The 27669-nt window shown below is 48.4% G+C and overlaps 1 protein-coding gene across 16 annotated transcripts; it reads left to right on the forward strand.

The window, feature by feature from the left end:
• Positions 1-330: 330 nt before the first annotated feature.
• LOC114206517 (uncharacterized) lies at positions 331-23456 on the forward strand. Of its 16 annotated transcripts, XR_003608653.2 has the most exons (7): positions 421-527; positions 925-2112; positions 2293-2491; positions 4570-4616; positions 7292-7322; positions 11413-17732; positions 18972-23456. XR_003608653.2 is itself a non-coding variant. In XM_028100366.2 (5 exons), the coding sequence occupies exons 2-5, from the start codon at positions 1962-1964 to the stop codon at positions 20593-20595; spliced, it is 918 nt and encodes a 305-aa protein (XP_027956167.2). In that variant the 5' UTR covers positions 395-527; positions 925-1961; the 3' UTR covers positions 20596-23456. The 16 variants fall into 16 exon arrangements, 5 of the variants coding, with proteins under 5 accessions (XP_027956167.2, XP_087881006.1, XP_087881008.1 ...); XR_003608650.2 differs by lacking the exons at positions 11413-17732; positions 18972-23456 and adding an exon at positions 10181-11007 and having other exon boundaries at positions 337-527; XR_003608651.2 differs by lacking the exons at positions 11413-17732; positions 18972-23456 and adding an exon at positions 10353-11007 and having other exon boundaries at positions 338-527.
• The last annotated feature ends 4213 nt before the right edge of the window (positions 23457-27669 follow it).

Consider the following 27669-nt stretch of genomic DNA (forward strand, 5'->3'; position numbering starts at 1 on the left):
TTGTAATCACTGCAGTAAAGATACAGAACCACTCTATCACCACAAAGATCTCCCCTGTGCCATTCTCTCATAGTTACATCTCACCTTCCGCCATCATCCTTAATCCCCGGTGACCACTAATTTGTTCTCCATGTCTGTACATTTTTCATTTCCAGAGTGTTCTATAAATGGAATGTTCTATACACGGATTGGGTTTCTTCACTCTGCATACTGTCCTTGAGATCCACCCACATTGTGTGTAGCGACATTTCATTCATTTCCACGGCTGAGCAGTATTCACGGTGTGGACACACCAAGTTCGTTTAACCATTTGCCCGTTGAAGACACGTTGGCCGCTTCTGGTTTGCGGCTATTGCACATAAAGCTGTCCCGAGCAGTCATGCCCAGGCTTTGTGTTTTCATTTCTCAGAGCTAAGCGCCCAGGAGTGCAAGTGCCAGGTGATATGCTGGGTGTACGTTTAGACTTTCAAGAGGTCGCCAGATTTCTCTAGAGCGGAGGCGCCACTCCACATTCCCGTTGGCACCGGGTGAGGGATCCGTCTCCCTGTGTCCTCGCCAACATTTGTATTGTCGCTATTAAATTTTGTATTAGCATTCTGGTGAGGAGGCAGCGATATCTCATTGCGGCTTTAATTTGCATTTCCTTAATGGCTAATGATATTGACTGTTGCTGCAGGTGCTTACTTGCCATCCGTCTGTCTTTAGTGAAATGTCTCTTCATGTCTTTTGCCCACTTTCCAGTGGGATTGTTTTCTTTCTTGCTGTTGAGTTTTGAGAATTCTTTATACATTCTAGATATAAGTCTTTTGTCAGATATGTGGTTTGCAAATATTTCTCCCTCGTTATCTGTTCTCATGCCCAAATTGTCCTTGTTGATTTTTAAAAGCAAGTTATCATGAACTCATCTGACAAACTGTTTTCTAGGCCCTACCATCTGCTGGGCGCTTGTCTGGGAGCTGCAGATAAGACAGATAAGGTAGGGACATCTCTCATGGGGTACTCACAGGCCAGTGTTGGTGTGGAGTAGAGAAAAAAAAAAAACAACAACGGATCACTTCAGCCACAGCACAGCCAATGGTGTAAAAAGGCATGGATGTGGTGTGCGGTAACACAGGGGCGTGGAACACCGGCCAAGGAATGTGGGAAAGTCGGAAGGACGAGTCTCCTCCTGAGTGGCAGACAATGGACCCCGGGCATTCCGAGCAGAAGCAAGAGAGCTCATGCAGATGTGGTTGAGTAATTCAGAGCTCATGGCGGCCGAGCTAGGAGGCCAGAGGGCACTGTGGGATGCTTTGGGGAATTCCTTGGAGTTGGGTTGGCATCTCGCAAGGTACTCCCTGGTCATGTAACCGTGCACTAGATACTAACTTACCTCAGGCCCAATTTTCTTACAGGCAAAAGGAGTTTCGTAAGTGCCTACCTCCCAGACCCCAGCAGGATTAGAAATAATACACATAACACATCCAGAACAGTGCCAGGGAGATAGAATTAGACGCTTCATAAACACTAGCCATGGAAAATTCTTTTGGAAAAACAAAGGAAGTTTGAAGATTGGCTTGCAGGAGGGAACTCCGCCAAAGTCCTGCCCCTTCCTGAGGGTCTCTCCCTGGGGCCCATCCCTCCTTGGTTCGTCCTGCCTGAGGGAAGGGGCGAACCTCCTCCCATCTACCTCAGGCCCATCTCCCTGGACCTGGGACCGTACCGTTGCATCTCCCTGGGACCAGGACGATCAACACGGATTCAGACATGCTTTTGGTTCCTTTCCAGCAGTGCTTACACCCCCCTGGGCCACCAGGCGATCACCAGGCCTTTCTCTCTGAGCCCCCTTTCCTAGGAGAGTTGTTTCTTATCACTGCCTTCACTTCCTCTCCTCCCGCCCCTTCACTCAGTGTGGTCTGGCTCCCTGCCCCCACCCCAGGGACTTCCCTGGTCAAGATAATCGTGGCCTCTGTGACACCAACATGATTCACTCTCTCTCACCCGATTTCCCTGCAGCATTCGAGAAGGTTGACCACTTCCTCCTTCTGGAGACATTCTTCAGAGGCTTTCAGAGGTGGTGCCCATGCAGGACTTTTCCCGGGGTCCTTGTGGGAGCCTCTTCTGAACTCCTCGGTAGGTTCTGAACCCACTTCTAAGGAGAGGTATCCCCAGGGTTCATCCCTCAGCTCTTTGTCCTTCTCACTCAACATGCTTGCTCCTCTTCCTGGTCCGTCCCTGAGCCCCATCCATGCCTTCTGGTAGCTTCTTCAGCTGGAGGGGTGTGTCCTCAGGTCTCTATTTTCCCACCCTCAGGCCTCTCTCCTGAACCCCAGACCACTGGATCCAACTGTCTATTGAATATCTATCTACACCTCAAACTCAACGTGAGTGAAGTCAAGTCCCCCCCGAACCCTCCCCAGACCAGCTCCCCCTCCCCAGATGCCATCTTCCAAAGAACAGCACCACCATCTTCCAACAGTCAAGAACAGGATGGGAAAACAATGCTGGAGAGGTGAGTGATAAGTTCAGTGTCCCCTTATGCACCAGGGGAAACTGAGGCAGAGATGCCAGGGAGCCGCTGTCAATGTGTGGCTGGAGTTGGGGAGAAGGATCAGGGAAGGAGATGGGATTTGATGATGTTCTAGCTGAGCCAGGGACAGAGCCACAGGCCCAGCCGCTTTACCAGGAGCCCCCCCCCCCCTCCCGGGGTGTGCTTGCAGGCTCTAGGCTTGAGAGTCGAGAGCGAGAGTGTAATGATCTGCAAGGGCAGAGAAGGAAGGAAGGAGAGGTTCTGCTTGATTAAGCAAGGGGAAAGGAGAGAGCCAAAGGAGAGGGAACTGGGAGGCTGCAAGTAAAAGTAGCTACAGGGGAGGGGGGGTTGGGGAGGTACAGGAGGAAAGGCTAAAACAAGAAGTGAACTTGACGCGTTAATGTGGTTTGGAGAGACTGAACTACCCGCCACCTCACTGTGAGTCTGTGAATTTGCTCTTCCTGCCTTAATCTGAGAAGGTGGGGGCCAGGAGCAGAGGGACTCCTAATGACAACACTGAGAGAAACAACAACAACAAATAAATAGATGAAAACAGCCTCTGACAGGTATAGAGTGGAGAAGGAACATTTGTTAGGCAAACGAACAAAAATACAGGCAACTGTCTGTCTTGATTGACACTCAACAAACACTAATTGAGAACACACTAGTGCTTAGCACTTGAGATACTTACCACATTTTATCTTCACTGCCATCATGTGCACTGTGTTTTTATCCCCATTTTACAGTTGAGGATACAGACTCAGAAAGATTACTCAACTTGTCTGTGGTCACCCAGTTAAGAGTGTTGACAGCGTCTGATTCTGATGCCCGTGCTTTTTAGTTGTTTTGTCAATTATTTGTGTTAGTTTTTTTTAAAGTTAAAGTTTACAACCGTGCAGTTTAAAAAGTTAACTAGTTCTACAAAGTTTATTAAAGAAAACAGCATTCACCAACACCCCTCTTTCATAGACGAGCCCTTGCAACTTTTTAAATGATTTCGTCTAATACTTACCTTCGTAACTCTGTATTACATGCTTGCATTACTATTTCTTGATATTTCTATTTTAGGCATTATTGGTTGATTTCATTATGGAACAGTGGGTTGTAGCTCTTCTCCTCATACGCATACACCTGATACACATGTGCACATCTCCTCGTCTCTGTCTCCCAGTTTAGTCATATAGTTAATTTACTTAGATCAATAGTCAGTGCTATCATTATTATGATGAAATAACTACTACACCTTAGAACTGATTCGTGTACCAAACTAAGATTCCTTTCTCTTTCCTGACACCTTTTGTGGGGTTTTTTTGGACTTGATAGTTGCTATTGTTTTTCCTGTTGCTTGCAGTTTCCTATTAATGTATTCATTCAACATTCAAAATGGCCATTCGTTTTCTGAAGAGTTAGACATATCCATACACATCCATTTTTGTATTTGTTTCATTTTCCATGAGCAGTGTTTCATGGGGTTTTCTTATCTTCTCCAGTTGAGACTGGCTACCATCTCTGCCTGGGTCATGACTGTCATCCTGGGCTCTCCCATAATCATCATTTGGGGGTTCCCTTTGCATCTATATCTGTTCCATGTTTTCCTCTTTCTTAGTCCACCTCCCCTCCATTTTGGTTGATATCTCCATTTATCAGTCCTTTTCTGATCAAAATGTACTGGAGTAAAATTTTAAACTCTGTGGATCTTTCTTCTTGGGCTACTCTTTTCCCTCAAAGAAGAGACTTCCAGTGTCTTGTGTGGGCAGTGTAAATCCAGATGCAGCTTACTGGGAGCAACTGAGAGAAGTTGGCCATTCCCTCAACATAGAGCATACAAATGTTCTCCTGTTCCCTGTTTTCAGCGCAGACCTCCATCCTCAGCTGTGCCTCACACACCTCATCCTGGTGCAGACATTCCCTCTTATCGCCAGGCTTTGGTCATGGGAAGAAATAGATGGTTGCCTAGCTGTGAGGATCAGAGGGAAGGATCTGGAGTTCTAACTGCCTTTGGGTAAATTGCCTTCACTCAGTAATTTCTATTTTGACCCCCTCTCTTCACTTGCTTCCAGGAGTACCTGATGCTGCCAGTTCCTGAGGCTTTTGAGGGTTTTACTGTGTAAGTTGATTTGGTTCTTAGCTTTTCCTAATACCAGCTTAGGAGTACTTGCTATTTCTCCTGCTAAGGTGGTTATCACTTCTCTACCTGCTTTCCAGCTTCCAAAATTTTGTGACTCTTCTCTCTTGTTTTCCTCATTTTTATGGGTGTGTGTCTTTAAGATGCTTGCTTGTGTTCAGTCTCTATCTTTACCTAGGAATCCAAGGCCATTTCTCCCTATACACAAGTATCTAGTGTTCAGAGTGGGCGGGTCTTGTATACATGAGTCACTTCTCAGTCTCAAAAGTTTCTCAGAGAGAAAGGAAATGAGCTTCTTGGTGTGAAATCAACATATTTCCCACACAGGAGTCAAGACACCTGAAACCTAGACTGACTTGCTCATTACCTTCCTGGGCAGCCTCAAGCAAGTCATCTCACCATTTTTGCTAAATCTGTGTTCCCATCAGTTAAGCAATTCAAATGCCACCTGCAACCCTGCATGAAGATAATGAGAATCAAATGAGATGATGGGAGACACAGCTCTCTGCCCTGTTTTGGGTACCACACAGATAGCTGAGATTAACATTCCTGGTCTCTAATTCAGGAAGCACCTAGTAGGTACCTGGGCTAGGTCCTCGGGATTCAGAGATGAGAAAGCAGGTTCTTTTCCTGGAACAACTCATGGCACAGCAGAGGATGCAGAAGAAGAAAAAAGGGGGTGGGGCGGATTGCAGCATAGTGGGATAAGAAAGGCTGCTGGTAGTAGGTGAATGCACAGCAGAGGGAGACCAACACTGCTCACTGACTTGGAGGTCAGAGGAGAGCTTCATTAGGGACTAAGAAGAATTGCAGCAGTCAGAGGAGAAGAAGAAGTTGTCTAAGACAGAAGGACTAGGATGAGCAAAGGAAAGGAAGCAAGAGCAGAGAGCTGCAAGTTCGTGGGGCTGGGAGCTATGTGGCTGGATTGGGGCTGGCTTGTGCCTGCCATCTACGCTGTGCTCTTTCTCCGTGATCCAGAGATGGGGTTGACCCTGGCCAGTGGCATGGTTGAATCTGCTTGAGGGAAGGTCGTTTCTGGCAGTGAGATGAAGGGTAGCTTAAAGAAAGGCCAGTTGAGCTCAGAGGTCTATCAAGATGCTGTTGCCATAGTCCAGCAGGAGAGTGATGTGACCTCAAGGCAGGCAGGAGCTGGGGAGATGGACAGGGGACTGTGGGCTTCAAGAGATATTTAAGAGGCCAAATCATCAGGACTTGGTAATCAACTGAGAAATATAGGGGATGAGAAATGTTTAGTAGTCTCAGCTGACTTGGGCATCCAGCTCTGGTGGCTGGCTGGCCAGTGGGGCTGTTCTCCAAGCTACAGGGGTAAAGGAGGAAGAACAGGTTTCCATGTGGATATTTGGAGTGTCACAGGTCTTCATAACACAAGAGGGGATGACAATGAGGGAGTTGCAAGTGTGCGTCAGGAGAAAGGCTAGAGATAGCAGCCACCTGGGCATCAGTCATTCAAACATACCCACCACCATCACCACCACCATCACCACCATCACCATCATTATCACTACCACCCTTGTCATGACCATCAACTCCATCACCATCACCACCCACCACCTTCATTACCATCAGCTCCACCATCATCACCATCACCACCATCACCATCACCACCATCACCATCATTATCACCACCACCTTTGTCATGACCATCAGCTCCACCATCATCACTATCACCACCATCACCATCGTTATCATGACCACCTTCATCATGACCATCAACTCCACCACCATTGTCACCATCACCACTACATCATCACCACCATCACCATCAGTGATCCCACCACCATCACTGTCACCCCCACCACCATCACCACTGCCCCACCACCATCCTGATCTTTGAAGATTCGTTCCATTACCCCATCTTCCCAGAAATTATTATCTCTTCCAGGACAGGAATCACTGGGGCCCATGCCTGCTGGTGGCAGATGTTCAAAAACTATGAATATTATAGTCAACTAGTGACAGGTGGACATTAGTGTCAGAAAAACAGAGTCATTGGCTCCTTGCTCACCTCATCCAGCCCGCCCAGGGTGTCATTTGAGTGGTTTGTGCATCTACCCTCAGCCAAGCCCTGTGTCGGCAAAGACTGAAATCTGCCATCAACTCAGACACATAGACTGGGCCAGGGCCCACCTTCTCAGAGTGGCAAGACTATTGTGCTTCCCCTGCCTCTTTAATCAGTTGGTACCCAGAACAGAAGCCTCCCACTCAGCTATCTGTCCCTCCCCACACTTTTACCCCCTCAGTGCTCTGAACTTGCATCCCCCAGAGAAATCCTCCTTTCTCCACTTCCCACCAGCCCTGCCCTGGACTTCCAGATATCCTGCTGCATAATCTGCTGCTCCCCTCCAGCTTCATCTGGCACCTGGCTGTCCACTGAGGCTACCTCCTCTCACATGGTCCTCCTATGCAAGGCACCTTAGCGGCGGTGTGTTTGTGTAGTGAGTTCCTGGGTCCTCCTAAAGATTCTCTCAGATGCCCCTAGCCAGAATCATACCTCATCTAATAGAAGCATGTTCTCACTTCCCTTTTGGAGTTAGGCATCAACATGCACTAGCTGTGTGACCATGGGCAAGCCAATGACTTCTCTGAGTCTCAGCTTCTTCATCTGTAAAATGGGAATAATACGTTCTCCTTTTTAGGGCTATCATTGACCTCGACGACATAGCAAAGGTAAGTCAGCTGGGACATTGTGTGACACATCCTAAGTGTTGGATACATTTTCATTGCCTGTTTATTTCCCTAACCCACAGCCTATCACCTCCAGGTTTCATTTTTACTATTGTTATTTATGGTCTTGTCTAATCTATCCTTATCAGGCACTACATAAGAGCAAAGTGTGCCTCCCATATGCTTTCAAATCTCCCATAGCTCTGTACCCATGATAGGTGCTCCATAAATGTTGGCTAAATGACTGATTGATGCAGGGGCTGTTCAGCAGGTGCACATCCTTGCTCATTTGTGCGTTAACCTTAAAGAAATGAGAAGGCACCTCTCAGATCTTTTTGTGCATTCTCCAACCAAATGGCACCGGCATGGGGGATATCTGCACACTGCTCCCATGGAGTTGTGCAGATCTAGCAGGGCTGGCCAGATTGTAAACTGTGTCAATTACTCAGACGACGAGCTGTTTCCATTGGGCCCATAAATGGGTCTGCACTAATCAGGGGAGGTTTCCCAGAGAAGCTGAGATGAGACCAGCAGTCCTCCTTCAGGCTGCACCTTAGAATCGCTTGGGGGCTTTAAAGACCCAATGTCTACAGGCCACACCCAGGCCAATTAAATAAAGACCTCTTGGGGTGGGAGCCAGACATGAGCAATTTTTATAGTTCTCAGGTGACTTGTGCAGCTGAGTTTGAAACCGTCTGGGTTAGAAGCTGGTTTTGGAAGACTGGGGGAACAGGAGGGTCTGCCGCTGTTGGCCCTGGAGGGGTGATGCAGTTGCCCGGGGGGGGGGTCACTCCCCTTCTCACCCCTGTGGCCTGTATTCTCCTTTACTGTCTTTTCCCCCCCTCTCACCTCCAGTTCACTTTCCCCGCCGACGAGACGGAACATTTCCTTCCAGCCCCTGCATTAATAACACCATGTATCCCCCGGGAGATTAGGAGCCTCTCTGTGTTCAGAGCCCCCTCGCTCATCAAAGGCCGAGGGCGTGGGGAGGGGATGGGCAGGATTTACACGGGTAACTCCAATTAAGACAAATGTCAGCTCCCTCTCTGCAGGCTGCTGGGGCTCGAGCCCAGCCGTGGAGCGGAGGCTTGGTGCGGGAGAGCAAGACTGTTTTGCTGTAACTGTCAGGCTCTGACAGAAGCAGCCAGAAGGAAGCAAAAGGAGAGCATGAGCAGGAGGGCAGTCCTGGCGCAGAGACCCTGCTGGGAGGCGGCTCACAGACCCTACCTCCCCAGCATCGTCCCTGGGTCAGGGCGCTGCTTTGGAGACACAGTGGGGCTGCAGGCCCATCCTGGGGGGTAACCCTTTGAAGCCTCTTCAAGGCACCCCAGGATTGGCTGTTTGTTTCCCTGAGGCTGCTCCAGGACCCCTACCCACTGGAGGGAAGAGCCCCTCCTATGCAAAGTGCGGTCACCTGGGGGATGGCTAGAAATGCAGAGTCTCAGGCCCAGCCAGTCCTCCGGATCAGAACCTGCAGGTTAACAAGAGCCCCCAGCAACTGGGACACACAGTAAAGGTGGTGAATCTAGACTCCAGGGTAAGACAAAGCTGAGCATGATGAGGACAGGGAGATGCTGTGCGGTCGGGGAGTCTAGGCCTGGCTCTACCCAAGACCTTCCAGATCGCCTTGGCCGGGTCATTTTGGCACCCAATTTCCCAGTCTGTACAACGGAGAGAAGGATGCCTCCATGGGAGATGAGCAACTCATGGAGATGTAGGTCATTATAGTGATGGAGGTACAAAAAATAGCGAGCATGTATTAGGTACATAAGACGTTCCTGGACTGTGCTAATGAATTACAGAAATGACTCACCTCCCCAATTTCACCCAAGCACTATTATTACCCCCATGTACAAATGGGGAAATGGTGGCCCAGGAAGGTAAAATAAATAGTAGACCCAAGTTTATACAGGCAGTAAGGGCTGGAACACACTGGAACCCATATATGCTTAAGCATCATGCATTCACTGAAGCTTTTCCCCCACCAAGGACCACCGCCTACCCCTGCTCTCCCAAAGGCAAAGAAAGCTTTTCTCTCCTGGGTATCACTGGGCTGCCTCCAAGTGGTAGGGATCCCACTGAATTCACCCTATTACCAGCCAGACAGCTGGGTCCCAAGCTCTGCGAGATCCCCCGTGGCCTCGATCCTGGTCACAGCACTCAAGTGAGTGATGGGCAGGATGCTGTCCTGTCTTGGCTTCCTCTCTTTCTCACAGAACTTCTTGGGTCAAAAGAGAATAACCGTGTGACTTCTCTGAAAGCTGCCAAAACAAAGCCATGGTTACAGTGGAGCTTAGAATCAAGAGACCAGGGTTCAAAGTCTAATTCCGCTATTTCTTGTGGCCCCAGGCAATTCACTGGATCTCTGTGGGCCTCAGTTTATGCCTCTGTGAAATGGGAATAATAAAACCTGGCTTCCTAGCTCTGTTGAAAAGATGACCTATGGTTCGTTCAGAGGCTCTGGCACAATGTCTGGCACCTAGTAGGCACCCAATAAGGGGAAACTTCTCTTTATCATCAGCAGGGGCAGCGGCAAACTCTTCCCTACAAGGGAACCCTGTGGATAAAAATAGAAAGGTTCTGGTACCAAGGATATCGAAGAGGTGTTAGCTTGAGTTCATTGAGCCAGCAGGTTGTCCTGAGCCTGGGGCGCTCAGCCGTGTGCCCACGGCCGTGTCTGGGTGTGGAGTGGGCATGGGGTTTCGGAAAGCCTTACAACCAGTGGCCACCCAGTTAGCACAACACCAGAAAGCTGCCAAATTATCTGGAGAAACAGAAATTGTTGGGGTTTTATTTAAACCACTCACGATAGGAAGTACTTCTAGAATTTTGCTTTCACTTTTCTCTGTGACCTTGAATAGAGTGCCCTAAGCCTTTCCATGGCGACTTTCAGTCACACATATGAGCTGTGCTGTGTGCCCCATGTTGTGATCCAGGATGCCCTTGGGGTCCCTGGACTGAGTGCAGAGCCCCGCACCACCACAGGTGGCCAATAACAGATCGACCCCCACTCTGCCCTTGCTGTGCTGACAGTGGGGGTGCCTGTTAAAACGGAAACATCTGAGCGGGAAACACGGAAAGACATCGTGGTCCATGACCTTCGAGTGAGAATTGATTTCTTGGATTAACAGCAGGTATTTGGCACGGCCCCAAGGTGGGAGTGGGTCTCAGCTTGAGAAGCAATGAGACAGGACTTGGCTTTGGGGCTGCGTCAGGTGCAGACAGACGGGGACTCAGACCATCTCTGTGGATTTGGTAGTTTAGGAGGGGCCACAGTTAGGATGGCTGAGGGGTGAACTCCCCTTGTCATCACCGAGAACACTCCGGGATCCAGGGGCAGGAAAGGAGTGTGTGCAAGTGGGTACACAGAGCAAAGGCTTCATTGCTGATGGAGGGCCACGAGCCCTGCTTCCCCCAAGATAGCATCCCCATTGCTCAGCCTCAAACCCGAAGTCCCCTCTTGCTCTATATGGCAGCCTGTGTCTCTGTCTCTATTTTTATCTATACAAATCGCCTTTTTAAGCCAACAGTTCATATGAAGAGATGGGAAGCATGTGCATCAAATCTGCAGATGACTCAACGCTGGAGGGGATGAGAGAATTAAGGTTCAAGATGAGCTCGACAGTCGAGAATGCTGGGTCAAAAGCAACCAGATGAAATTTAACATCAATAAATCTAATGTCTTGAATGCCGTTTCCAAAAATCAATTGCACAAGAACAGGATGAGGGAGACCTGGCCTGACTGCAACTCACATAAAAAAGATCAGGAGGTTTTAGTCTGCCTCAAGTTCAACATGAGCCAGTAGAGTGGGGAGGGCAAGGGAACATGCCACAACATCCTAATGCTTCTGCTGCATTAACCCTTAGTGATGGGGGCGCAGGGGTGGGAGAGTGGGGGCTGCTGAATGGCTGTGTCAGAGAGCGGACAGTGACAAGAACAAATACTTTACTGAGGACTCAGGACACGGAGGGGTGGACTGGCTCGCCCAAGTTCGCACAGCCAGTGGGTGGTGGATCCATGCCCTTGACCGCTCCACCCCACCGCCTCTCTGTTAGACAACACCTTGTCTACTTTCTCTTCCCCATTTTACAGATGAGGAGACAGGACCGGAAGTGTGAGCACGATTTGTCCACAGTCACCCAGTGCGTGAACTGCAGACTCACCCCTCCTGGGAGCCTCTCTTCAGGACTCTCTTCCTCCACCCCTCCACCGTGCTGGGTGGCTGACAACCCGGCAGGGTGGCTGAAGGTTTACCCTTAAGGAACCAGAGCCCGTGTCAAATTTTGTGTGGCACTTATCCCACAAGGGGGTCCAGCCTACTTTGCCTATCAGACAGTATAATGCTCAAGATTTAGCTTTTTCTTTGTCCCCCGGAGTCCCATTTGAGGTTAACAATGACCACGCTTAACTGAACCACAGCGGGATATTTACACTGCAGAGAGCAGGAGACCCTATACCAATGTCCCTGTTTGTGTTTTTTTTTTTTTTTTTAAAAACTTGTTTTCCTGTGCCACTGCGCATGGCCACACCACGGGCCTCTACGTCTTTCTCATCTGCCACGATTCACCAGGCTTTCACATTAATCGAGACATAAGCTGAGTGTCCGGTGTGTGCCAGGCACACAACTGGGCCTTTCGCACGGATCATGTCAGCTAAACTTTGCGACAACGCCGCAACGGAGGTTATGACTCTCCTCATCTTACAACGAGGAAGTTGGCTTGATAGGGTGACCAACCCCACCACTGTGCCTGGGACTAAAGGGTCTCCCAGGACATGGAAACTGGCATTTCAAATCTGGCCAGTCTTGGACAAACAGGGACAGTTTGGTCACCATGGGCTTAGAGAAGTTAGCTACCTTGCCCGAAGTCCCACAGCTAGAGAGTGGCTGCGTAAAGATTTAAAATCAAGTTTCCCCGAAACCAAATGCATCTTGGTAGAAATGAACGCAAAATAAGAATCCATAGACTCTGGCCAGTTCTCTCCCCTCTGCTTCAGACTCTTGGAAGACTTGCTTTGCTTATTTCCTCATTTTCAGTCCGTGTCAGAAAACCAAGTTCCCACATATACGAAACAAGGAGAGGAGTATCTACTTCCTCTCCTTGTTGTTGTTGTTCTGGGCATGGAGTGTTTACAAAGAACAAGAACAGTACCCAGTGTGGCAGGAGTTCAAGAAAACGGCATTCCTTTCCTTTTACCTTGATTTCACTGCCTGGTGAGCTACGCTGAGTTTCAGGGATGAGAAATGAGTGGCGCAGGGCTCCGATCATAGTAAGAAACTCAGCCGACCACAGTGGTGAGGGGCCCACAAGGGAGGTCCCCCAAGCAATGAAGGAAGGAACCAAGGAAGAAGGGACAGTGGAAGGCAGACAGGGAGGCTCACTCCCAGCCTTCAAAAGGCTATCATGGGAAGTAAGATACTCAAGCCTCAAGGCCTGTCCAGGACCAGAGGCAAAGTTACTGGGAGGCAATTCTGGCTGGCTGTCAGAACTTGGCAATGAGCAGATCAATGGAAGAAGCTTTCTCAGAGGGTGATGAGAGATTGGGTGACCATCTGCCAGGGGATTCTGCAAAGAGCATCCCCACAGTGCATGGGATGCTGGGCTAGATGAGCCCTCAGCTGTCTCCACCCCTGGGACCCTCCAGCAGACGCTGGCTCTCTTCCCTACAACTGTAAATATTTGTGCATTCCCAAGTTATAAAGTGGAGCTCTTGGCTTACAAAGGTCAGGACGAAAGGCTTGTTTGGGGAACAGTTTGCTTAGTGTTTCTTTAGGCTGTGTTTCCAAGACTTCTTGTCATCTGTGTTTGGAGTGGACACAAGCTGCAGGATTTTTTTTTTTTTTCCCGGTAGGGGGAGAATTGTTCAATAGGAAGGGATGCAAATGGAGATCATTCAAGAATGCGGAAGCCAACCGGAAAGTCAAGAGCACTTCTCTGTGGCTGTGGCAGTTTGTTAGATCAGCAGACAGGCTCCCACCCTGCCCCTCCTGGTGTAGGTTCAGCCTTGGGGCCTTTTGTCCCAGTGCAGAGGGCTTCCTGGTAGGAGTGGGAGGGATTACCCCACTCAGGGCAGTGAGACAACACCCCTGGGGTTTGGTCCATCACCTGTTTTATGGAGATGGGAAGATGGAGGAGGGCAGGGAGGGTTATGGGGTAAGTCTGGATTTGATGCTTCTAGCTGGGTGCCACTGAGTTTCAGCTATTTCCCGGGATCTGGGACAGGGTGGGGGGGGGGGGCGATGATAAGATCACTTGGTGCTTGAACTTTGGGAAGGAGTCTTAGTTCCGGTGAGGATCCCAGCATCCTTTTGATTATTGTCTCTTTCCCTCACACTCGGGCTCCTCTACCATGTTGTCATCCTCCTAAAAACACAGATCTGAGCTGGTCACTTTTCCATACTTCTCAAAGGAGCCCCTCCCCACTGTCCACAAACATGCCCTCCTTCCTCACAACCATGCCCTTTCCCTTGGCCTAGAATCTTCTACCCTTCTCATGGTGCTTTAGCTTCCATCTGCAAATAGGGCTAAAAATATCTGTCTCATAAGCTTGTTGTGGGGATTCAATGAGTTAAGAGAGGCAGAGCCTTTAGAATAGCACCTGGCATTTCGGAATAGATGTTTCTGTTCTTACTTTATTATGATGGCCAACTCCTACTCACCCTGCAAGACCCTGGGTCACCTGCTCTGTGAAGCCTTCCTTGTCCTACCCAGACAAAGCTTTGATTTTCGTTGGCTTTCAGTGTTTGTTTTTTGTTGTTTATTTTGGGGTTCCATGACACTTACATATTTACTTCTCAGGATATTTTTGTTGTAATTATTGGCCCATGTACTGGTCTCTTCCACAAGATGGGGGGCTCTTTGGAGTTGGCGGGAGCTTGTTGTATCCAACTCTATACTTACCGACTAGTACAGTCTCTGGCACCTGGCAAGGGCCTCAAAAAATTGTTGTTGCCCAAATGAATGGAAGGATGAAGAAATTAGAAAAACTGTCTGGTGGTCCTGAGAACACCACCCCCCGGGGGTGCTTATTAAGATGATATTGTTTCAACCTCAAGAGACCCTCCTCCACTCTGCATCCCCATGCCCTTCTCCCCTCTCCTCCCCACGCTGTTGGACAGACATCTCTTTTTCCCACTTCCCTCAAACGTTCTGGATTGGAAAATAGCAATCGTTTAGGAAAATGGGTAATTACCAAGGGCTCAATCACAGAAAACATAGAACTCATGGAGTCCTAGTGAAATGTCAAGGATTTGATTAGAGCAAGCCCAGTCCCTGGTGACCTGAAGAAAATATGATCTGTTTGTCCTAGAGGGGGAAGAAGGATCACTCTTTATTTACAAACCAGCCTGGCTAATCCCTTCTGACAATATGGGAAGTCATTCTGCTCTGCTGAAGCATTATTTCAGGGCTCCCTTAAGGAAGAACTATCTTCTACTCAATTAAAGCAAAGCCTGAACTTGCTCTGACCCCGTCATTGCTTGGCCAGGAAAGCAGGCTCGTCTCCTTCCAGTGGGGTGGCTGCCCGGGCTTTGGACTGGCCTCTTTTTCATCAGGATGTCTCGAGCATTTATTGGGGTGAGAAACAGGGGAGTGGAAACCATCCCTCTCCTGCTCCCTTCAGCCTGGCCCAGGCTTGGGTGCAAGGAGAGGAAGGGGGCGCTGCAAAATGAAATGAGTGGTGCATCCCAGCACAGCGGCCCCTCGGGGCCACCCCTGCCCGCCCAGTTCCATCTGGGGGCCCAGCAGTCAGGATTGGTGAACAGCCCCCCAGTGGCCCCACGAGGCCCCCAAAAGGCTTTTAAGCCCCCACCTGTCTCACAGGAGAACTCAGCTTCCCCTGTCCTGTTCTATGTAGGTCAGCGCCTCCAACTTAGAACCTGCCTGCCAAGTCCTGCCTCTGTCTGCAGGAACGAGCCCTATCGTTATTTAATGGAGACCAAACCAAGATGCATGATCTCACTGGAAAAGCACACACTCGGAGAACCTCACCTCCCCCTCTCCCAAGCTCCACCAACTCCTGGGGAATCCGGAGGGAGAGGGCTTGGCCAGGCTGACTGCTATAGGAAGGGGTACATTAGCTGAAATCTTCTGCAGAGGAAAGTGTAATTTTCTTTCTGCTCTTCTCAATTACAAAATAATAAGATTGCTAAAAATCCAATAGTATGAATGTCAATATTGGCAGGGACAGCCACAGGAAATTTAATTGCACAATGCGTACCAGTTAAAGATGGTATGAGCTCTTCTCGGCTTTTCTTAATTCTAATTATGATGAAATTTACTGATCTTACAGACTCACAAACAGAGGCTTGTCACCAGGCCAGGAAGGGGTCCGAACAATGCTGGCTTCCTTTGCTGAGTCCCTGGCCTTTCCTCCTCCCTAAACATCATCTCTGATTGGGGCTTTTAGCTGGTTGCGAACATCAGCTCTTCAGTTTCTTTGCCATGTCAGAGGACCAGATGTTTTTTATTTGAGAGCAAATTGACACATTAAATTACACTGTGCAAACATTAAAGCCAGCCGCGGGTAAACAGGCCGAGATTCATTGAATTTTACGGGTCACAATAATGTTTATGTAATTTAACAAATTCCTGCCCCGCTGCTGAGTCTATCCAAGGAGTATTAATTTAAGAAACATGGGACCTGCCCAGAAGCTCGCCATCGCCATCCACCCCACCTCTGCCTCTCAGAAACTCGCCAGGTTCTGATGTGGACACGAGAACTCCCCGCACGGAGTGGGGAACCACTGCTAGGTCTCTGTCTTCAAGACGTCCCCTATCTGTCCACAAATACGTAGGAAATACTCTTTGGCACTGGACGTCTGTTGGGTTTGCCTGTCCAGGATCCACGCATCTCTTCTGTTGGTAAGAGCACTGGGACCTTCTGTCTCATTCCCGGATTCCAAGGCCCCTTTGGGGCAGAACCCACTCCAGCGCCCTACAAATGGGCCCTTGACCCAGGCCTGGCCAATCAGATGATTTCATCCAGCCCCTGGCTGATGATTGGCTCAGCCATGGGAAACGTCATCAAACCCAGGCCAATGAGCATCGGCCCCCGCCCTGGCGCAGAAACAGGCAGAACCTGGCGCTCTCTTTCCACAGGTCTTGGTAAGTGGCAACGTGGAAATCGGGAGTTGCTGGGCACCGTTTGCCCCCCGTTGGGAAGAGGCGGCCTGGGAATTAGGCCCACACAGAAGGAAGTAAAAATGCAGAAGGGCAAATTCCCATGAGATTTTCTGAGCCCCTGGATCCAGCTATGTACAGCTGGGTTTTTTGGTTATGTGAGCTGATACATTTCACTTTCTCGGTTAAGTGAGGTTGAGTTGAATTTCTGACGCTTGCACAAAAGGGTCTTGCTCAATGAGCCAAGAAATGACCCCATACAACTCTGTGGGACCAGGACCCCACCCCAACTTTTTCCGCAACACTGGCCTCAGCCCCCATGGGTTCTCCTCTCATCCCTGATTCGCTAGTGCTTTCCTTGGATGCCCTCCGTCCTCCACTCCAGTCAGGCTGGTTTCTTCCTCAGCGTGCCCTGCTTTTCTCTCCTCCCTGCTTTCCCTTATTCTCCTCTTATTGCCTGTAGTGTCATTCCCCCCTCCACACCCCCCCCCCATCTATCTGTCCGTCCTTCCAGGGCAGGCTGAATTCTCCTCTGGAGGAGGAAGCCCCCTTCCCTGAGCTCCTGGAGGGCCTCACCTCTTTCCTGCTTTCCCTTATTCTCCTCTTATTGCCTGTAGTGTCATTCCCCCCTCCACACCCCCCCCCCCATCTATCTGTCCGTCCTTCCAGGGCAGGCTGAATTCTCCTCTGGAGGAGGAAGCCCCCTTCCCTGAGCTCCTGGAGGGCCTCACCTCTTGGCCCTTAAGTATACGAATTAAAAAACTTTGCGTAACATTGAACTGCTTCTTGTATTGTGTGGTTGTTTCTTCTCTTTCATTTCTTCATAGCCTAAAAACTTCCTGGTACAGTGCTGGGCACGTGAACTAAAAGATTATTAGTATTTGAAAGTATATTAGGGGGTTTAAAGATCACCCTGGCCCCACAATTTACAATTGAAGAAACTGAGGCCCAGAGAGTTGAATTGACTTGCCCAAGGTCACACAGCTAGTTTATGGCCAGACCGGAAGTGAAATTCATGCTGCATATTCTTTCCACAACACCAAGCCCCATCAATTTGGTTGATTTATTTTCCGGTTAAGTATATGTATAGCTTAAATTGGGTTGGCATCTTACCATCTATTAATGGTACTGAGTCAGCAATGAGAACAAAGAATAACGGAACGGGCTTTACCCAATCAAAAGATCTCGTTTCAACTTCCAGCTGGGCTGTGTGACCTTGGACAAGTCCCTTCATGTCACAAGCTCATTTTCACCACGGCAAAAAGGAGGGTCTTGACCTCGGTGTGCGGGCAAGTAAGTTTTATTTGTGAGACATCTTCCATTGATTGGTGGGGTCACCTGTGATGCTGTGTGGGAAAGAACTGAAGGGGCATCTGGGCTTGGTAGGAGAGAAGGCTATGACCTATTAGCCCTGGCTCTCTCAAGGTCAGGAGCAAGGGTCAAGGCATGTCAGCGTGCACAACAGATACTTGCTCTTCCTGAACTAGATGATTTTGAGGTCCCTTCCTATTCTGTCACTCTAGGTCATTTCTGTCCTGGTGAAAATGCAAATACAGAGCTCATGTCCATGTTCAGGGTCTCCACTGTCATGTTCTGTCACCTTTCTGTGTAGCCTTCATGATACCATGAAACCTCTGGACTCAGGAATCCACACCTCCACTCCCCAAAAAATTCACTTGGGCCCTAGCCTAGATCAACCGAGCAACTGAAATTTGGGTTAACATGGTGGCTCTAGTGTGGATTGGGTCAAGTGTGGAGAAAGGCATGAAGTCATGAGAGGGGCTGATAGTCCGGGAACTCTGGGGGTCTGAGAAATCTACTTCCAGTTGTGCAGTGTTTGGGAGCTGGCAATACGCATCCTCCCAACATCCAAGGACCTGGAGTAAAGGAACCCCACAATTCTGGTATGGGCTCCCCTGGAGGGCCAGGGTCCCAGAAGCAGGGGTTCCCTGGGAGGATCTTATTTGTCCATTCCGTCCCTTCAGAGGAGACGTGCAGATGGTCCAATTTCTGATGTGTCAGAGAAGCACCCAGCTAGAAGGCTCACACTCTGTCCTGTTTCCGAAGGTCTGGTTTTTCCCTAGGGCCCTTCCTTCCTCACTTTACCTTTCAAGTGGACATAGCAGTCCTAGTACAGCAAGGTGGTGAGGAAACAGTCCACTGAAATAATCTCTGTAAAGTGCCTGGCAAATGAGGCCTGGCAGGTGCTTGGCAACGTACTTCCCTCGGCTACCCCGAACTCCACTCCCTGCCAGTCTGGGGTTCAGACACTCATTTACCAAGCCTGCCCCTGCTAGGGAGGCAAAGACGAGTAAAACACATAGTACTTGGTTCTTTTTCAGTTGCAGGTGACAGGAATAAAATCCAAAGTAGTTATAGCAAGAAAAAAAAGGGGGTAGGATCTCTTGGCTCATAGAAGTAATCTCCCTTCAGGCACGGCTGCATCCAGAAATTCCAATGGTGGTATTGGGGCTTAACACACAGGCACACTCTCCCTCTTTATCTCTCAGACTCGCTTTCTCCACCTCACAGGAAAAGATGGGCTATTGGAAGCCCCTCGCAGTTTCGCAAACCCAGAGCCGATGGAAGGAAGGCTTCTGATTGGCCTGACTGGGGCCCTATGCCTGTGATGGAGCTAATCATCACCGTTCGGTAAGATGGGGTGTTCTGATTGGTCAGGCCAGGGTCGTGAGGTCAGGGAAAAGGCAGGATCAGCCCCAGCCAAGCCTCGTGGAAAGAGCTCGCTCTAGGAAGGAAGGCTTCTACCATCGGGGAAGGGCAGCTGGGCGGACTAAAACCCTAGGCGTCTTGACAGCGTGGCTTCTGAAGACGCGGCGTCTCTTCTTTTAAGAACACGAGTGGGGTACACACTGGGGTCGCCCTGGCCTTCTCCTGGGATTTCCTGCACCGTGAGCCCTCGCGTCCCCCTGGCTGAGCAGAAATGATCACAACTCCTGCTTGGCACCCAGCCCCCGCCGGCCGCCCAGTGCGGGGGCAGCGAGCCAGCGGCGGTGTAACCAGAGGTCTCTGGGTCTCTAGTTTTCTCGGGAGAACATAATAACACGGTGCCGACCGCACAGGCGGTGAACCGGGGCCGGCGGCCGAGGCTTCTGAGGCTCGTGGTTTAGTTCCTGCCAGTGCCAACTCCTTTCTGTCTAACTTTAGAAATCCATGGTTGGCTTGCCTTGCATCAAAGACGTCAAAGTACTCAACTCCAGAGGGTGTGTATTTTTAAAACAACAACAACAAAATCAAAACAAAACCAGAGAGGGAGGGAAAAAAAAAAATCCACTGATCTCTCAGAGTCAAGGAGGCTCAGCACACAGATCCCCGAGCTTCACGGAAATGCCCAGTGACTGTGGTCAGCCCGAATTAAACATATCTACTCTGTTTTTAAAGCTAAAAAAAATTCTAAATGACCTTTAATTAGTAGACCCAGTTCTTTCCTTCCCATCAAAGCCAAGTGTTTCATGCAGAGCTACATTTCCTAAAAAGGCCTGCGGCTGGGAGCTAAGTTCCCTCACCTTGCACGTAGTAATGCCTTGCCAAGGGCAGCCAGCCCTTCCCACTGGCTTTGAGGCTGTGCCGAGGGGGTGCTGGTGTGAGGACAGAGGGGTAAGAGTGTGCCCAGGACAGGAAACTGCAGCTGCAGCTACCGGAGGGCTGTAGGTGCCCAAATCTGACCAATCTGCTCTGCCCTCTTTCTAGCTGGGTGAACTTGAGCAAGTGCCCTCAGCTCTCCGGAGTCAGTTTTCCCATTGATAAAATGGGGCTCCCATTTCCCGGCCAGCCGGACCCTCTACGACAGGATGAAATTGGTGCTAATCTACTGAATGCCCTGATTGCCCGTCCCCTCCCCTCCACTTCTTTTTATTTAAACACTCCTCTCCCTTTTCTCGGTCTTGGTCCATCTTCTCCGTCTCCTCTTCGTTGGGGTCCCTCCTCCCTTGTCCCGTGGGCACCTTGCTCGTCTGGTTTCCAAGCAATGGAGGGCCCAAAGGGGCTGCTGGGACTAGGGAGCAGAGTGAACTTCCCACAAGGGTGGAATGAATTTGGGTCGGCGTCGGCACTCGCTTGGGGACTCCATTTGTGTATCTTTCCAGGGCATCTGGCCTCCTCACCCCTCTTGGACACAAGGGCTGTAAGAAAGCATTAGTCCTTGTAGATCCAACTGGTGGCACAACCCTCCAGGAAGTTTTCTTCTGCAGTTTACCCAAGTTGGCCAGACAACTTACCCTCTGATTCGGGGGGGGGTCACACATCATCCCCAGGGAATCATGATTTTTTTCTCAAGGCCATAGCAGCGGAGGGAGAAGGAAGAAGCTTAAAATAACACACACACACACACACACACACACACACACACACACACACACACAAAAGACCAGTGGGGAACACTGATGGGCTCACACAGACTTCAGGATTAATTTATAGATGCTTCTTAAGCTGAAGTGACTCGTTGGGGCAGCTGCGGAGAGGCCGGGCCCACGAGCTCCCAGGGCCCCCAGTCAGCTGAGCCTTTCGTTCCTCAGCTCTGGCTCATGGAGAGAGAAAAAAGCACTGACCTTGACCATGGGACCCAGTGTGATCAAGCCCTCGGGCAGTGCACTTGAGGCTCCTAGAATGTCAGGGTCCTAATGATTTTTTTAAATTCCCTTAGTTGTTTTATTTTGTTTTGTATTTCTATTGAGAAATTTATATACAATGAATGTACCTATCTTTAATGTGCAATTCAATAACTTTTGATAAATGTATTACCATGTCATCCAAGATATAGAACATATCCATTGCCCCAGAAAGTTCTGTTGTCTCCCTTCTAGTTATACCCACCCCAGAGGTATCACTCTTCTGGTTTCTATCACCAACCTGGATGTCACCTATTCTAGAATGTCATACAAAAGGAATCATACTACATTTATCATTTTGTGTATTGTTTCTGTCACTCAATATGTCTGTGAAGTTCCTCTCTCTTGTTGTGCATCGGTAGTGGATTCCGATTTCGACTGAGTCTAGTTCCAGCACATGAACACAGCACCATGTTTTTATCCAGTGCCTCTGCACTGGACTTTTCTGTTTCCAGCTTTTGGCTAGTGTGGATAAAGCTACAATGAGCATTCATGTATAAGTCATTCCTATTTTTTTTTTAAGATTTTATTTATTTATTTGAGAGAGAGAGAGAGAGAAAAAGAGTGAGCACAAGCAAGGGGAGTGGCAGGTAGAGGGAGAAGCAGGCTCCCCACTGAGCAGGGAGCCCAACGCAGGACTCAATTCCAGGACCCTGAGATCATGACCTGAGCTGAAGGCAGACACTTCACCAATGGAGCCGCCCAGGCGCCCCATGTACAAGTCATTGTGTGGACATATGTTTTCATTCTTCTTGGATAAATACCTAGGAGTGGAATTGCCAGATCATGAGAAGGAAAATATTTAAATTTATCAGAAATTTATAATTGGAGTGGTTTTACCATTTTATACTCTCACCAGCACTGTATGAGGGTTCCAGTTGTTCCTTATCCTCACCAAAATTTCAGGTTGTGGGTCTTTTTAATTTTAGCCATTCTGGTATGTGAGTAATAAATAGTAGCTCATTGTGGTCTTAATTTGTATATGTCTGGTGACTGATGATGTTGAGCACAGTTTCCTGTGCTTATTGGCCATTTGTATATTTCAAAGTCACAAATACTTTCTCCTAGATTTTTTTTCTAAAAACTGTATAGTTTTAACTTTTACCTTTATGACTATAATATACCTCAAGTTAGTGTTTGTGTGTGGTGAGACGTAAGGGTCTAAGTTCATTTTTTACCATATAGTAAACGAGGTGTTTAATATTTGTTGCAAAGACTTTCTTTGCCCCATTGCTTTGGCACCATGGTTGAAATATATGTGGGTCTACTTGGGGACTCTCCCCTCAGAGGTTCTCTCCTTTTCAGGATTTCTCTCCTTGGCTCCAGCCTAGTCTGTTCCGTTTTTCTGTCTTTCTTTATGCCATACCACTCTGTCTTGATTATGTAGCTTTATAGTAAATCTTGAATCAGGTAGTGTAAGTTCTGCAAATGTGTCTTTCTTTTTCAATAATGTTTGGACTATTCTATATCTTTGCTTTTCCATATAAATTCTTTTTTAAAAAGATTTTGTTTATTTATTTGTTTGTTTGTTTGTCAGAGAGAGAGAGAGAGAGAGCACAAGCACGGGGAGTGGCAGGCAGAGGGAGAAGTAGGCTCCCCGCGGAGCAAGGAACCTGATGGTGGACTTGATCCCGGGACCCTGGGATCATGACCTGAGCCTAAGGCAGACACTTAACCAACTGAGCCCCCAGGCGTCCCCCATATACATTCTTAATGACATGTTTCTTGTCATTTTCTACAGAAACCACTGTTGAGATTCTGACTGGGGTTGTTTTGATGTATAGATAAATTTGGGGAAAAGTGACATATTAACAATATTGAGTTCCATGAACATGGAATATCTCATCATTTATAAGATCTTTTTAAATGTCTTTCAGCAATGTTCTGTTATTTTATGACAAATATTGTTCATATTTTGTTAAATATATTTCTAAGTATTTGTGTTTGGGGATATTAAAGTAAAAGGACTTTAAAATTCCTTTTTCCAATTATTTTGCTGCTAATATAGAGAACCACAAGAGATTTTTGTATGTAGACCTTGTATTCTACAAACTTGGTAAATTCACTCATTATTTCTAAGAGTTGCTTTGTAGATGCCTTAGGATCTTCTACCTAAAAGTATCATGTTGTCTATAAAGACAGCTTTACTTCTTATGTTTAATCTTAAATGCATTTTAATGCATTTTATTTATTTTTTGTTCAACCTTGTTGTGTTGAGATCTCCAATACAAAGCTGAATGGAAATGGAAGGTGCAGACATCCTTTGTGTAAGACTGAATTATTTTTTCCTAAAAGGTTTGATGAAATTAGTGAGTGACACGATTGATCTCATAATGTGATTGGAGCTTTTCTGTTGGAAGATGTTTATAATAAAGTCAATCTCTTTAATAGATACAAAGCTATTCAATTTTCTGTCTCTTTTTGTGTCATTTTGGTAAGTTGTGTTTTTCAAATAATTTGTCCATTTCATCTAGATTGTAAAATCTGATAGTATAATGTTGTTCATAACATATTCCTATTATCCCTTTAATTTATACCAGACATTGCAGATGACATGTTGCAGAGACTCTGGATTCTGTTATCTTCTTCTGAAGAATATTGATTCTTGTTCTGGCAGGCAGTTAAGTTATTGGATAATCACTATGAACTTGTAGAGACTTGACTTTGCCCTTTCTTGGGGCATGTAATATTTGGTTTACCTTAGTTTTAGGGTGACTCCCTTAGGTCTGGGACATTTTTATTCTGCTCACTTGGTGGGACTCAAAGTCCAGGGTCTATGTCTGCAGCTGCAGCTGGGCCACAACTGAAATCTCTGCCAGCTTTTATAGCTTTCTAGTTGATGCTTCAACTGGGCTTCTAGATGTTATGTTCACGCATGCACAGTTCAAGGATCAGTCAAAGATTTGAGGGTAGTTTACGTGCAACTTGGGGTTCTCCCCTCAGAGGTTCTCTCCTTTTCAGGATTTCTCTCCTTGGTTCCAGCTTCTCTGGCAGAGGAGCTCCAACCTCTGACACCTAAGGTCAGAAACACTATGATTTTCTACTTGGATTCTAGCTAGCCCATGCCATGCAAACAGGGGTACGGTGCACTCAGGAGAAAAGTTGTCCAAACATGAATCACCCAGTGAGGTTACCTTCTTTCAAGGGTCAAGCCTACCGCAGTTTCTGCCTGGTTTTGGCAGCTCTCCAATGCTGGCAAATAATTGTTTTGTTTTGTTTTTTATATTGTTCCTACATGAAAGCTGTTGTATACAAGAGAGTTAGTCCAACACAAGCTACATTACCACTTACTCCACTCTCCTATTAAAGTGTGGAGAACATGGTGCCCAGAGAGGAACAGTGATCTGCCAATGTCACATGGTAATTATTGGTTGAGCCAACTCTCGAAAACCATGTCTTCTGGCTCCACTTGCTGTACCATGGTGCTAGGTGACCTTTGGTGCTTCACAAGGGACTATGGAATGAGTTTCTTGGAGCTTCAGGGAGCCTCACTGTAGGCACCAGGTGGAAGGCAAAAAGAAATAAATGATGAAGTCAAGTGGTCCAGGTCCTTCGGGGTCCCCACTGAGCCAGGTGGAAGGTTAGAGAGGCAGAGGCCTAGCCCTTGGGCAGGCTGAGAGGACCACAAAGTACCACCAAGAGGCTGTTACCTGCCCAGTTTATGTCTGCAGTCCAGACCCCCTTAGCACCTGAGACTCAGTCCTTCCAGAACTAAGCCATCCTGGTTTTCTCCATCCATGATACATTTTCTCCCGTGTTCCCAAGTTCTGATCAAGGCCCCGCCATCCACTTCCCTGGGTGTCTACCCTAGAATTTGAGAGCAAGTCCTTGACTCCCCTGCTTCATTGCAGAGATTAACACATACCCCACATCCTGAAAAGCCCAGGAGTCTGTCCCTCCTTTTCACCTCTCTGGTCCTAGTTTTTATTCAAGCTTTCTTCCTTTCCCCCCGGTTGATTGCTGTGATGTCCTGCCAGGTCCCAGCTCTGGACTCCTACCCCCAGCCCCACCCCTGCCTCAGTTCCCTAGCTGCCTGAGTCTTGTTTGCTTTTTTCCCTAAAACCAGAATATGATCCTTTGTTTTCCCCTCCACTCAGGGCCCTCACAGCCCAGTGGTGAAAACAGATTAACATCTGGCTATGATACAAAATAAGAGATGTGAATAACTGTGAACTTGGAGGGCATCAAATTCCCTGTTTGGACCACCCTCCCCTCTCCCTGAACAGGAATTCTGAGGAGACACCAAGGAAGAAGGGGGGAGCTTTCTCAACCGCTCCTGGGATCCCCCACCCCACCCACACAGTCAGGAGTTCTCAAGTTTGACATTTTGGCTTCAAAGGGGAAAAATATGCAAAGCTCACGTTTTCAGAAACAGAATAAAGAACAAAAGAAGCGACAAGGTGCTTAAACATTTGTAATAATTGCTACCTTATAATAAATTTATTTCTTAAAAATAGGGGTAGGAATTCCTCCCATCCATCCTCTTCAAGCCTCTCATTTGAAAGCCAAGGGCAAAGATTGCCTTAATGCTCTTCAAACTTTAGAACGTGGAAAGGTCCGAAAGCCCGATGCTGGACAAGACGAAAGACTGCTTGCACCTCACTCTCCCCGGCTTTAAGGAGGAAGGTAATTGCCACTCTCCTTGGCAGCTCTCGGGGTTACTGCTTGTTTCAAATTAGACAACAAATGTGAGCAGAGGCCCTTGGAGAAATCCAAAGCACTGTGACAAAAGGCATTACTACACCAGACATATTTATGTTCATTTTGCCTCTCCTAAGAGCCATTTCTTGTTCCAGTCCTCCCGGGCTGATTAATATTCCAGAGACACAAAATACCTTGAAGAATTGGGGTAGAGATAGGCCCGGAGGATGAAAATCATCGATATTTCCAGGAGCCGATGGGAGCCATCAATATTTCTAGGAGGCCACAGGACCATACAGAGGTTCTCTTAACATCCTTTGAGTGCCCACGATGGCCCGTGCCAGGCAGGCCATGGAACTAGGCGGGGGGGTCGGGACCTGTGCCCTCCCCTGGCCCAAGGATGGAGTCCCCGGCCAGGACCATATGCTCAAACTGGAGGGCAGCGTCTCGGCCACCGTCTCCCCGCCATGCCGTGCTGGGCACCTGGCATCCCTCCTCCAAGTGCAAGTTCGGACCTCCCACTCTCCATCTCTCTCCCTCCATCCTGAAGTTGCTGGGAGGACGAGCTGAGCTCTGGGATGCGGAAGCTTCTGGTAAACTATAAAAGCTGCATACATTTCCGTTGCCATCGTTATCGTCTGTTTGAGAAAGGCCTTTGTGGGGATCCTAATTCTTGCAGGCCTCGTTCAGGCCTCGACCTCCAGCCAGTGTGGTTGTCATCAGGAGGGCTGGCATGAGACTAGATGCTATGCAGCGGGCGCAGCCTCAGGACACAGACCCGGCCCTGCTAGGGTGACCTGATCCCAAACCACCCTAGGCTCCAGTTTTTGCCTTTCGGGTCCCGTTTTCATGCGGCACCGGGTCTCAGGGTGGTCTGGGGAAGGAGGCTTTCTTTTCCTGTCCCCTTAACTGATTTCTTTTGTCTCCTTGGAGGCCTCAAAAATGCACCAGCATCCATTCGGAGCTGCCTTCCACCAGGCATATGCTGGCCAAGTGTCTTCAATGAGTGACCTGAGCCTGAAGTGCAGAGCCGAAACCCTTTCCCAGCCACCATTGGGGAATGACCCTGCCATGGTGATAAGGAAAAAAAACATGTTGTCAGGGCTGCATCTGTGAAACATAAGTCATTAATGTGCACACGCCAACTCACATGGGCGGTGTGAGATCCCGGTCCCTCACCTCTACCTGCTGCCTGGGGCTGCGCTCACGCCCGTGTCCCGCCTAATACGCCCTCCCCGTGGCCCTTCTGCTAATCAGAATGCAGCTGGCCTTCAAGGTCCAGTTCTTTGGTTTTGCATTCACTCGACAAACGTTTATTGAATGTCTACTGTGCGCCAGACTCACCTTTCGTTGATTCATTCTGTGTGAATTTACCAGGTGAACAGGAGAGTCGCCACCCTTACCCCAACGGACTTCAAGGTCTTAGAGGAACACGGATAATTTAAAAGCTAAACTCTAATGTGATGTGGTGGGTGCAGGGCAGTGACAGACACACGAGAGGGGTGTTAGGAGGGTACCGGGAGGGGACACTAACTTCTGGAGTAAGTGCTATATCTTGTAAACTTGTTCATAATGAAACATTTCAAATATGACGAAGTTAGATGAGATTGTATCACGATGGTCCTCATCGCCCAGCTTCCACCCCTGTCATCCTACAGCGAGTCTTTTCACGGGTCCTCCTACCCACTCCCCTGTCATACTTTTGTGCGATTTCCCAGCAAATCCCAGACAGCATCGTGTTTAATTCTTGAACCCACAGCCCTTCTTCTCTGCACCCCTCATTGGCTTTAGGGCCACCATTACCTTGATAAGGGAGCCTCCAAGGCATCGAAGGAGCATGGACAGGCCTTGACATGAGGCAAACCCGACTTCAAATCCTGCCTTCCCCACCCACATGCTGTGTGATCTTGGTCAAGCTACTTAACCTCTCGGGGCTTCACATTCTCCATCTGCAAAATAAGACG

This window comes from Eumetopias jubatus, unplaced genomic scaffold (genome assembly GCF_037043125.1).
Source record: "Eumetopias jubatus isolate StellerSeaLion01/CBP00866 unplaced genomic scaffold, mEumJub1_p1.0 scaffold_7, whole genome shotgun sequence".
Taxonomy (NCBI): Eukaryota; Metazoa; Chordata; class Mammalia; order Carnivora; family Otariidae; genus Eumetopias; species Eumetopias jubatus.

Bases quoted from the DNA above. Each gene is read 5' to 3' on its own strand.
- LOC114206517 (XM_028100366.2), top strand. From the start codon at position 1,962: ATGATTCACTCTCTCTCACCCGATTTCCCTGCAGCATTCGAGAAGGTT. The intron at 2,492-18,971 runs GTGAGTGATAAG...TCCACCTCACAG, and splicing joins GGGAAAACAATGCTGGAGAG to GAAAAGATGGGCTATTGGAA. The intron at 19,092-20,147 runs GTAAGATGGGGT...CCCTCTTTCTAG, and splicing joins GAGCTAATCATCACCGTTCG to CTGGGTGAACTTGAGCAAGT.